Source organism: Cydia splendana, chromosome 10 (genome assembly GCF_910591565.1).
Source record: "Cydia splendana chromosome 10, ilCydSple1.2, whole genome shotgun sequence".
Taxonomy (NCBI): Eukaryota; Metazoa; Arthropoda; class Insecta; order Lepidoptera; family Tortricidae; genus Cydia; species Cydia splendana.
The window spans coordinates 12,856,439-12,869,194 of NC_085969.1; the positions used below are offsets into that span (position 1 = coordinate 12,856,439).

The following is a 12,756-nucleotide window of genomic DNA, read 5'->3' on the forward strand; positions in this document are numbered from 1 at the left end:
TGGCATGACATTGACAGTTGCCAACTGTATTTACACATGATTTTCAGTATTCCAAATCATAATGAACTTAAATAAGAATTTAGTATCAAACTCTTGCAGAAGAATAATTCTACACATTTCGTTGATATGTTAATTTAATAAAAAAGTATTCAAAAGATGAACAATGTAAAATTAATCGTTCATTCGTGTCCACTCCCTCCCCCTCCAACTTCCGTTCCGATTGTCTTTTTTTTCGTTCACTCATTTTCTTATCTGTTTCTGTAATGGCTGGCTAGTGACTATTTTGCGTGGTGGGATTTGTGATTTGTTTGATAGCATTTGATTGTCGTTTTTCATTACAATCCGTACTGAATTCACATAAAATGAAGTCTAAAAAGCGACACCAGTCATCATCAGAAGAGTCGGAGGAATCTGAAGCTAGCGTGGAATCAAAGAGTTCGTCTGAGAGCGACAGTGAAGAATCCTCGGCGTCAGAACACCGGCACAAGAAAAAAAGAAAACGTGCTGACTCCTCAGATTCAGAGAGCGATTCCGACGACCAGAGGCGTTCAAAGAAACGGAAACATAAGAAAAAGAAAAAGAAACATGGTAAAAAGAAAAGGCGTTCAGAGTCTCCCGAGGAAAATCAGTCTGTAGAGGAAGTTTCTTCCGTCAGCGAAGGTGAAATCTCTCCAAAAAAAAAGAGAAAACACAAGCATAAGCACAAACATTCTAAAAGAGCGCGCAGCTCCTCTGCTAGTGTAATAATTGGTTAGTAAAAACATACTGTGATTTTCGTTTTGTTTAAATAAGCATCTAACAAGTTTCTTAACGAATTGTAATATTTAATTGTCACAGAAGAAGAGGAGCCAACGGAACGGCGTCTGCATAGCGTCGTTAAGGAGCGCCGTGAATCGTCAGAAGAACGCGGCCAGCCTCGAACTTATTACCCGTAAGTTTATTTGTAACATTCTTCCTAAGAGTACTTTCCACCGCATATTTTAGTGCTATAAATTAATGTAATTGTTACGTCAGCACTTAAAAAAGTTATTTTTTTATCAGTTTCTCTCAGTTATATGTAATAGGTTTGTCATTAAAAGTTATTGGGCTCGTTACAAAGCTGAAATCTCTTGTAGGCGAGACTATCATCAGTCAACAGCGGAAAGTGTTGAGAGGGATCGGGAAGTGCAGCGGTTTTATCGGGGCTCCAGCAAAGAGCGCAGATACCAGGAGCACTACCGCTATACCCATGAACGCAATGACAGGTAGATCCTACAATATTTCTTTCCAGAGATATTATGTACTGCCTAGGCTTGTGCCTGCTCGGTCACTACAAAGAGCGCTCCGCTCTCGGTCAATCGGTCAAATGAACTAGTTCGGTCTTTTAGTTCCTTTAGTTCAGTCGGTCTTTGAGAGCTGGGAATGTATGAATCGATTTTACAGTAGTTTTTTTCTAAATCTTTGGCAACTGAATTACGATTCAAGTTGTATGATACTATATGACAATTAAACATCAAAAAGCTAGACACAATAAAATAAAATAAAAAACATGGAAAAATATTTGATTTTTCTTCATACTTTTCAGGTTTAGGACCGTTTGTCACTCTTTTATCTCGTTCGCACTCGTGCCAGCGCCATTGTGAACCATTTCGTTCAGTCTATTTTCTGTTTCACTCATGTCAAGCGCTCACCAATCCCACTGAACTAAAGGACCTAAAGACCGATTAAGAGTGTGCAAAAAGATTTAGTTCCTTTCGGTCCTTGATGGGATTTCATTCTTAACAGTTCTTAGTTCATGACCGACACAAGCCTAGTACTGCCCTCATATTACTATGGTGCTTTTCTGCTGACAACTGCCCATATATGAATATCCTATCACTCTTTTCCTGCTCTGCCTTTCTGGTGAAAAACATCATTTGGTTATAGCCGTTTTCCAAAGCAGATTATGATATTACTTGGTTTTCCTGTATGCTAGCTACCATGGTGCTGCCATGATCCAGTAAACATCAATTTGTGATCATTCTCTTTTCCTTATACTGTTTATGTCATAATTCATATACATAATACATACACAAGCACAAGCAATCCTAGGAAGCACTTTCTATCAAACCGCGTCGTACGCGAGTGGAATAAATTGCCAGAAACAGTGATATGTGCTCCTTCAGTGAATAGTTTCAAAAACAGACTTGACAAACACTTAAACAAAAAAAATGAACACTAATCGTTAAAAAAACAAGTGCAGTGATATACACGCATCAGCTTTCAGCTGCTAGTGTATTAAACAATATAATAATATAATAATAATACACATAGTTTAACTCTATACATAATAGATAACCCCAAGGTGGTTCAACTAGTTATTTCCATTCTGCCTGTTTCTACGAATGGAACGGCAGGCAGGCAGTAACTTCAGACAGGAGCACAACCAATTTTGCCGAGACTGTTCACCATGCCAACTATCGGACAGGCAGCTCCCATAGAGACATACCCATTGCAAGCAGCACAAATTATTTCTTGCGTATGGTATTTTCATGTCGTATTCAATGTCGTATGCATGTGCAAATTGGATTATTATTTCTCCTCTCTCGCTTCTTACGCTGGATACCATGGTTTCCCAACTCTTTGTTCTCATGATTTAGTTTGGTTTTCCAATTAAAGCATAGGCATATTGTATCATCATAATAGTTTATTTTATTTCACCCATCAAAACACTGCATTCACTAGTCATCCTAAAGTTTTGAATCATCAATATTAGCTCACGCACAATTTTAAACATCAGAGTTTATTTGTAAACTCATTGCAGATTCCAATATGACAAACATAAATATAGTGAGAAATATGACCAGACTCATTCCAATGAGGAGGATTACAGTCAAAGGCAGAGACATTATGATGAATATAAAAGGTATTTTAATTCAATCAAATAAATCTCAATGTTGTTTTATAAAAGATTGGCATTATATTATAGTAAAAGAATCAGCAAAAGAAAACAGTAGTGCACTAATGAGTGCATGCCAATTGAGTCCAGCATTTTTTTTAATTTCTTATTTTTTTGGTCAAGCTAACCAATGTTACAAACGTTATATTGAAATTATTGAAATTCTGAAATCCTGTCAAATAATACTTACAAAATATCTGAAGCGTATTTTTAAGTGGGTCGAGCAGGATTGTCTGTCTGTACTGACAAAGACTGGTAGCATTCTTCTTAGAAATAATGAGACTATCTATACTTGCACAAGTTTAAAAAATATCCAATAAGTTAATTTTAAATGATCTCAGAAAGTTCTGAAAAAGAAACTTGTTAAAAAAACTTCTGGAATGTTTCAAACTCCATAAAAAAGGGTCTCTATTGTTTCCCAAATAGTTTTAAGTCATAAATGTCATAATATATTGTTTGTCCGAATTTTCGTTAGTCATAATTGGTTTTTCTCAGAAACGCGTAACTTGTCAGGATTGCTATAAAACAAACCTAACCTAACCTATCTATAGAATAACCTTACGAAAATCCTGAAAAGTTAACGGTTTCAGTTTTATGACTAACGATAATATGACAAACAATACATTATGACTTAAAACTTTATGGGAAACAAACATAAAAAATATGAGAAGTTTCGGAAATTTTCCTTTGTTTAAATTGTGTCATTTTGGAAACATGTGTGTAATGAATGACACTTTATTAGCTATTTGAGTAAGAAGTATATTTTACCCATAAAAATGTTTTTAGGAACCAAAGGTATGAAGAACATCGGTCACCTGTAGAAGAATACCAGAAACGTCCCAGAGATGATAATTACCATTCCAGGGAGGACCCTAGAGGTAAATTAATATTTTTAGTATGAAAGAATATTCAAATGTCTAGTTTTCTAAAACATTTTGTTGATTCCCTTGTTTTTCTAGGGTTCAACCGTTACAACCAACATGAGGACAGAAGGCCTAAGCGACCCGACTACGACAATGGCAGGGATTACAGGGAAAGGTAAATAAAACTTGCAAGTGGGATCCATGATAAGACCTGCAAACTTCAACCATTTTAGACCGGGAGATAGTGACACATTTTACTGGGTCATTTGTACCAGTATGGCGGTTCGTCAGGGGTTTAAGCATGTAATGAAGGAAAGAAAATGCTATGACCATAGCGCTGGTACCGGCGGCCCAATCGCGTGGGCGTTAGTCGAACGTGTCGGATAAAATACGAGTGTCGAACGATTTGTTCCACAAATATCCTCGTATTTTCCGATAGTCCATAAAAAAGAAGTAGGCGGTAGCGTAATGCCATACTTCTCCGGTGTGACTTACAGCCCGCCATACTGAGGCGAACACGTTAATTAAAAAAAAACAATTCAACAATTTGTGCCAAGCTAATTTTTGCACAGGTGATCATCGTCGAGCAGCCATTCATGGACATCACCATGCCATACTTTTCGGATGGTTCCAAATGCCCGCCATACGCAAGGGAGTTAATTTTTTTTTATTGCTAAACGATTTGTACCATCTTGAATTTTTTTTTCAACACTTTCTGTGTGATCATAAATAGAAATCTCATAATGCCATACCTGTAGGAGGTGGCAAATGTGCACAATATTTCTTTTTAATTGTAAGATTTTATTCGTATTTTTGACGATTTGTACCAGTATGGCACTAATTTTTCCTGAAAGTTTAAGTTTTACCGAATATAAATCCAAAATTTCAAAGACGTAGGTGGCGGCAATCTTGTCTTATAACTATATATTATGTTGAATAATATTGTACGGCTACCACCGCTCGAACGATTTCTCGAATCATAGAGATCTCGGCTCATCTTGCTGTAAACCTCCATTCACCATTAAATTACATCAAATCTACCACTGTGTTGCCAGTAAAATGAAACGTTTTATTAATAGTAAATATATTATCGGCGGAAGAATGCACATAAGTAAATAACTTACTACTAATTAAAAATACAATATTTAAATGCTAATTTTTCAACACTAAAAAAACCCTGTAGAAAATAATTTTTTCGAGGGTGGCACCACCTTGGCACTTCACCATAAGTACGGTGTAATTTTCCCAAACGTTTTTTTTCCAACGTTCGTAAATTTAAAATGCCATACTGTAACAATTCGTTCCATTTTTTTTTTAATTCATATCTTGCTTGAGTGTGACAATCTTCCGCCCCATGTGTTACCATGTATGGGATATTTTTTTTTTAGGTAGAATTTTACCCAAACGATCCGGATACAAAGATGCCATACTGTAACAAATGATTTTATGTCTTGTACTTTGAAAACCTGTCGAAATATCAACTTTTTCAAGTATGGTGCCCCTTTTTCCCCCTATTAGAAGTATGGCAAATACAATAATGGTCACATTGCATCATCTAATTTCCAAAAATCCAAATGCCATACTGGTACAAATCGTCAATTTTTTTTTTATTTTTTAAGTCTTGGCTTAAGTCTCACAGTCGTCCGCCCCGTAGTTATAATCCGGAATAAATTTTTTTAGGTATAATTGTATCCAATCAAACAGAATATGATGATGCCATGCTGTAAAAAAATATTTTACGTATTGTATAGTCGTATTTTTGAAACGTGTCGATTAACACATTCAACACCAAGAACCCGACTGTCGGGTACACTGTTCGTAGCGACTACGCGCTACATACGACGAAACCGTGGCTACGCGCTACGAGCGTAACCCGTAGCACTTAGTGGTATTGAATGTGTTAAATAAGTTTTTCAAGTATGGCAGCACTTTTTCCCCCTACTATAAGTATGGCAATTATAATAACGGTCACATTTTATCAAATACTCTCCAAAAATTTTAATGCAATACTGGTACAAATCGTTTAGCAAAAAAAAAATTAACTTCCTTGCGGCGGTATGGCGGGCATTTGGAACCGTCCGAAGAGTATGGCATGGTGATGTCCATGAATGGCTGCTCGACGATGATCACCTGTGCAAAAATTAGCTTGGCACAAATGGTTGAATTGTTTTTTTTTAATTAACGTGTTCGCCTCAGTATGGCGGGCTGTAAGTCACATCGGAGAAGTATGGCATTACGCTACCGCCTACTTCTTTTTTATGGACTATCGGAAAATACGAGGATATTTGTGGAACAAATCGTTCGACACTCGTATTTTATCCGACACGTTCGACTAACGCCCACGCGATTGGGTCGCCGGTACCAGTGCTATGGTCATAGCATTTTCTTTCCTTCATTACATGCTTAGACCCCTGACGAACCGCCATACTGGTACAAATGACCCAGTAAAATGTGTCACTATCTCCCGGTCTATTTGCTCACATTACAATCTAAGATGTTCAAGGTTTAAGCATATTCATAATGAATGGTTTTAAGTAGTATTTTTTATTTTTTTTCTGTCTAACTACAAAAATATTAAAATAATATATCTAGTGTTATTGTGTGGGTTCGAATCCTGGTAAGGGCATATATTTGTGTGTTCATCACAAATATTTGTTCCTGAGTTATGGATGTTTTCTATGTATATAAGTATTTATATATATGTGTATATTATATATATCGTCGTCTAGTACCCACAACACAAGCCTAGAGCTTACTGTGGGACTAGGTCAATCTGTGTAAAATTGTCCTATAATATTTATTTATTTATGTATGATGTTTCCAGGAGACCGCCTCCCGAAGAACGCTACCGCGAGAGGGAATATCCGGACAAGAGGGAAAGGTTCAGGGAAGAAGGATATGTCTCTGAAAGGTACGTATTCACTATTTACCACCAAACTGTTTATCTCGGAATAATTACTCATATTGTGTCTAATAAAAAATAAATTTAATTTATCAATGTATTGAATTTATAAATGTAATAAAAATTGTGCTGTTTAATGCACCACAGCATGAGTTTACGAACTGGCCAGTGTATATTCGCGAAGTTAAATGACTATATTTGTTTTTACAGTGACATCTCTACAGAAAATTATAATGAATTAAATCAGAAAATGTTGGTGTTGCAAAGATATTTTAATATTTGCACATTACACGATACATACTCTAGGCATGTGTGAGTCGGTTGTTATAGATTGTTTGATACATACTTGATATGCTCTTGGACCATGACGGATTGGAATCATTGACTATCCAAGCTCTTAGATGCTCAGGAGATCAAGTCTGATTACGACTTAAAACACAAGGTACAACTAGATATGACCACTAGTTGCGTTTATCTATCACCATGTCTAAGTCTTCCATTCACTTTGAAGTATATATTCAACTACTTGTACGTATAGCTCAATACTCTGTTTTGTATAATATTATCTAAATATAATAAGAAGAGTTTTGGATCATACGGCAAGAATTATAAAGAGACAGAAGAATAGATAATCTTTAATAGATTGACTACTGAAAGTAGCAATGTGGAAAACTCTTTGTTAGCTTTAAGAAATATAGATAAATGAAGGATTATATATGAAGTTTATTGATTTTGACATCCGCATAACTTTCTCCAGACTAAACAAAGTTTAGAGCTAGAAAACTTTGTATACCGTCAACAGCAGCTGTACAAGCGAAATCTTATTATTGGAGAATTGAAAATTTCAAGATATTTTACTCTGGAAACACAGTTCTGGAAGTACTAATAGAGAAAAACCATAAATAAATTTACACGCACGAAATCTTCCCGAGGGATATATTTTTCTTTATACATAGATAGTTTTGGATTGAGAGGCCCGGGAGAGATACGATTAAAAAAAATGGGACAAAAATATTTAATGGGAACCTCAAGAATGGAATATTTAAATGCCACAGAAACCGTCTACATTCGAATATGATATTGCTGATGAAATAGAACTACACACATGTGTTAGCTTGGATTGTTCTTATTTTATCCGATAACAATGAATGAAACTTATTTCTGGAACTCTTCAATCAATTCACGGTGGGAAGAACTCTTGTAAGATAATAATAACCAAATAAATAATCAATACCAGTGAACATAATAAAACAAAGACTGAGTACTATTTAGAAGAAGAAAAATAGATAGTAAATTTATAATATAAGAAACCTATATTCATAAAAATTAAAATGGTGATAATATTTCTTCGATGCATAATAATGGAATGAATGAAAAGCTGCTGATTGATGTTCAAAGAAAACTAACTAATATTGGATTTGTTTGAAATGACAGAAATACATAAAGAAGACAGGCCCTGGGCTCCCAAGCATTAGTTGAGGATGCAAACGGTATAAACACTATATTGAGAACGAGACAAAATAAAGACAGAATGGATTAACTCAATTGATGAACTAAACTCAATAGCATTAAATCCATGATAGGATCTGCATAGTAGGTATATCATCGTCAGATCAGGATTTTTGTTGGGAGTCACGGTAAGTCTATAGGAGTGCCTATTGCTTCTTGGAGTTGGTGAATTTTTGTTCGTTATGTTACAGATAAGATAATGCTGACTTGTTAATACTGAAAACATTTTGAAGTCCGGGCTCTTGACATTCCCAAATAACCATACTACATTCATAGTTTATAAAGAGTTTTAATTATACCTCCTACCAAAAATTAAGATGATCTTTTTTATATTTAGCGCAAATTCTCTTATTTACAAAAAATATTGTTTTTTTTAATCAAAGATCACTTTGATTATTGGTTAATACGTCTGAATATACTTGAAGTCATTTATAAATAATTTGGTTTAGATTAAGGTCTGAGTGATTAATATTACATGCGTGAACTATGAAACCGTCCCCAAAAATTCCCAAGCGCTACACCTTGTAACCTGTACTCAGCATTTTTGATTCCTCGCATTATAAATCTTAAAACCAGGAGAATGCTTAAAAACAAACAACTTAATTACCTTTACTGCTGGTGAATTGTCTGAAAATCCGTTAACTACCTATTGAATTAGTAATACAATTGTGTTTAGAATTTAGAATATCACAGTAGTAAAAAAATTGTGAATTTACACTATGATCCTAGTAAATTTACACCGTATTTCTAAGAAACTATAGATCTCCAGGAATAAATGATATAATTCTTGGAGGTAGACAGGGTGTGATGTTTAGAAATAACTTATAAGAACATATCTACAAATATTGGAAATTGAAGGCCCTTTGATATATTATATTAATAGGTAATATTACTACAGATAAAACGACAACAATTGGCCAGAACGAACGCTGTTTAAGAATATCACAGCCTTTCCGATCTCTGATCATTGTAACTTGGACCTTAGAAAAAAGTATAAAATACGTATGTCTGAATCGAAGGTGGTCACTGGTATAGATTTTGCGATAAAATTCATTAAGTTGTTTAAATGATCACAGTGATATGTCTTTACACCCCGTATGTATGTTGTCTTGTGACATAGTCGCTATCGCAAGAGTACGAGGAGTCATGAGTCCGTTTGACCACAGGCCCCGCGACGGACGCCGCGACCGCCCCTTCCGGCCGGAGCCGAAGCCCTTCCCTCCGCACCACAGGTACATCTACAATAACTATGTACACGAAACACAGATCACTAATGAACAAGTTATGTTTCTCTAAGTGCTCATTTAACTTTTCATTTAATGGAGTGTATACAATTAGCAAGTAGCTCGACCCCTTTTTAAACGTTTGGACTAGGTAAAGATTTTTAGTAGTTCGCTCATTTGTAGCGAGACCGAGACCTCGCGTTAACTTAATGGAAAGGGAAAATGATCTCTGAGTGGGACTCCCGAATCTTCGACCTGAGCCTGTGGTCGTGTCGACAGTTTGAAACAAGGAACCTAAATAAAATTTAAAGCATGATTTTCCCACATGATGAACGTTATATCGGTTTTTTTTTCTGAAGCCTCAGGCCAGGCCCCACATGCTAATGCTCAACTCGATGAAAGCATTATTTTATTTTTCGAGTCGTCTCGGGGCCGTACTGTGTTTCCGCTACTACCCTTACAGTTGTTTTTCGAGTTAAAAGCTTTATTTTTCATATAATACTGCCGGTAAATTAGGGTTCGGCGCCTACCTCGCAAACTCATATCTATTTCGATCAATCAGGGAGCAGTCTCGATCCCGAAGCCCGGAGCCGCGCTACAAGAGCCAGGAGCGGCGCCGGCCCGACGAGCGCGCCAAGTCCGGCCTCCGCGACGAGCGCCCCGAGCGGCCCGCCGACTCCAAACCTCCCAGGGATAGGAAGTCCAGGTACCGTCGTATTATAGGTACACCATTATTTTTCGGCCAATTAGAGATTAGAGAGCAGTCAAGATTCCAAAGCGCGGGCCCCCGGTCTAAGTAACTAGGTAAGTTGTTACTTGTTACCTAATGTTACCGCGTTGCACAGGATGACTTATATTAGTTGTATTTACTCACCTTTGAAGTATCCATCTATAACTTAACTACTCTAAGTTTATAACAATTTCACATAATAGAGATAAAACCTGCGGCTAATATTCTTCTAGATTCACAAACGTCGACGAGAAAGATTACACGTGGGGCAAAGCCGAAGCGGGCAAGGAGGCGGCCGCGCCCGGCGACAAGGAGAAGCCCAACTTCGGGCTGTCGGGCAAGCTCACGGCCGAAGCCAACACCGTCAACGGCGTCGTCATCAAGTACGCCGAGCCCGATGACGCCAAGCAGCCCAAGAGGCGGTGGAGGTGGGTGCCATGAGTGCTACAATTACTTTAGTCGTTTTTTAGGTTCATTAGCATTCAGTGTCTAGAATTGGTCAAGCTATTGGTGAGTTCAAAAATTTGCGCCAGACAGCAAGACGGTTGTCGTTAAAATGTTGCATTATTTATTTTTATTTAACTCAACACATCTGTACGAATCTATTCCAGATTCTACCCCTTCAAGGGCGACAAGGCTCTCCCGATCCTGTACATCCACCGGCAGTCGTGCTTCCTGATCGGGCGCGACAAGAAGGTGGTGGACATTGCGCTGGAGCACCCGTCCATCAGCAAACAGCACGCCGTACTGCAGTACCGCTGCACGCCCTTCACGCGGCCCGACGGCACGCAGGGTCGCCGTGTGAGGCCCTACGTCATAGACTTGGGTGTGTAATATTACATTGCTATTAAATATTTACCTCTTTAATGAATTTCTATTACTTCTCCTCTTAGAATAAACGACCTTGTAGAAAGACGTTACGCTATTTGTCTGGAAAGCGATAATACCCGCACTTCTTTTGTTATGAATGTGCTTTTCGAAATCCCTTGATCAATTAAGTTATTCGTGATGATGAAGTTTTTCTACGCCTCTATTTAGTCGTTTTTGAAACTTTCTATCTTTTCTAAATATCTCTGTGTAAAAAAAAACTCTGTGTGTGTGTGTATCTCTGTGTAAATAATTGAAAAAAATATTAGTATGTTGGAGTTGGTACCGAGTCTCGCGCAAGGCGGTGCATTTTTCCACGTTTTGTTTACTTTAAAAACTCCGCCGACCGCGAATCCATTCATTAATGTATAAAATTGTACCCCAGACTCGGCAAACGGCACATTCGTGAACAACAAGAAGGTGGAGGCGCGGCGCTACGTGGAGCTGCTGGAGCGCGACGTGGTCAAGTTCGGGTTCTCGGCGCGCGAGTACGTGCTGCTGCACGAGAACAGCAAGGACGACGCGCAGGACGACGACAACCAGGAGCCCGCCGCCGCCGTCGCCACCACCGACCAGATCAAGCGCGAGAAGCGCGTCAAGCAGGAGGTGGTCGAGGACGGCGAGTAGGTGAGCCAAGCTACGTTACATGGGTGAATCGACTTTTTCTTGTCGTCGCCTAGGACACTCTTTCAATTTCTCGTTTTGTGGCATACACATAACATGTATTTGTGTGGTAGTTATAAACTAAGTTATAAGCCCTTTCCACGATGGATAGAGGTAGGCAGATAGCTACCAAGCACGATAATACATATACAGATGTAGTGCATAATTGTTTTCCATCGTATTTTCTCGGAAACGATCGTATTTGTCATGCTACTTCAGTCAACGTCAGTACTTTTTGTACCGAGACTGACTGAAATAGCGAGACACGTTGGTACGTTTCCGTGAAAATACCATAGAATTAGATGACAAAGAACAACTGTCAATCTTCAAAAGTGTGACCAAAAATGAAATGCAAGTGTGTGCGCAAACTGTCTATGTGAGATCAAAAATAGTGATGTCATGTTACAACATATTAATAATCTGTCGATGTTTGATTGCTTTATCGACTACTTTTTCAAATGTGTTATTTTTAACATTAAAATTCTACGACATTATGGCGTATAAATAACACTTGCACTGCGTTTGCCATCAAAATCGTTGCAGACTTATCTTAATGTAACTCTCACTGTGACTGTGTTGCAAAGTGAAGTTATCATGACACGCTAAACATGAACACCTTCAAAAAGGTATAACAATCGTTATTATCTGAAGTCTGTTATAAAAGCTAATATCTTAATGATGTCTTGTGAAGAAATAATTACATAGCTATTAATATACCGACAAGTTATCGATACTGTCATATGAACATTTTGTCAAGCCCTAGCGTAAACTAACAGTTTATGTTTTTACACAAAATATCCTAAATTATTGACTAATATGATAAAATATTAGCATGGAACGAAAGAAAAACTTACAATGAAGTGTATAAACCGGCTTCTTACACTTTTTACGCTGTTAATTTGACAAAATATCGTGATGAAAATTTCGCTCGGAATATCATAAATCCTCTGAAATGAGTAATTGCTTGGATTATTTGGCCCTGTGACACTGCAATCCGGCACACTACAAGACACCATCTTCACTGAATTACTTTATTTAATACTTTTCGTCCTAATCCGTGTATATTTTAATATTTTTCAATT

General features: G+C 37.4%; 1 protein-coding gene across 3 annotated transcripts; it reads left to right on the plus strand.

Moving 5' to 3' along the window:
- The first annotated feature begins 236 nt into the window (after positions 1 to 236).
- Positions 237 to 12,502, plus strand: LOC134794315 (smad nuclear-interacting protein 1). 3 transcript variants are annotated; one of them, XM_063766080.1, is made up of 12 exons: positions 239 to 750; positions 838 to 931; positions 1,116 to 1,244; positions 2,783 to 2,884; positions 3,704 to 3,795; positions 3,877 to 3,955; positions 6,605 to 6,691; positions 9,358 to 9,423; positions 9,977 to 10,120; positions 10,378 to 10,572; positions 10,756 to 10,970; positions 11,397 to 12,502. In XM_063766080.1, the coding sequence occupies exons 1-12, from the start codon at positions 363 to 365 to the stop codon at positions 11,636 to 11,638; spliced, it is 1,833 nt and encodes a 610-aa protein (XP_063622150.1). In that variant the 5' UTR covers positions 239 to 362; the 3' UTR covers positions 11,639 to 12,502. The 3 variants fall into 3 exon arrangements, with proteins under 3 accessions (XP_063622152.1, XP_063622150.1, XP_063622151.1); XM_063766081.1 differs by lacking the exon at positions 2,783 to 2,884 and having other exon boundaries at positions 240 to 750; XM_063766082.1 differs by lacking the exons at positions 1,116 to 1,244; positions 2,783 to 2,884 and having other exon boundaries at positions 237 to 750.
- The last annotated feature ends 254 nt before the right edge of the window (positions 12,503 to 12,756 follow it).

Bases quoted from the DNA above. Each gene is read 5' to 3' on its own strand.
- LOC134794315 (XM_063766080.1), top strand. From the start codon at position 363: ATGAAGTCTAAAAAGCGACACCAGTCATCATCAGAAGAGTCGGAGGAA. The intron at 3,956-6,604 runs GTAAATAAAACT...TGATGTTTCCAG, and splicing joins GGCAGGGATTACAGGGAAAG to GAGACCGCCTCCCGAAGAAC. The intron at 10,121-10,377 runs GTACCGTCGTAT...ATATTCTTCTAG, and splicing joins CCCAGGGATAGGAAGTCCAG to ATTCACAAACGTCGACGAGA.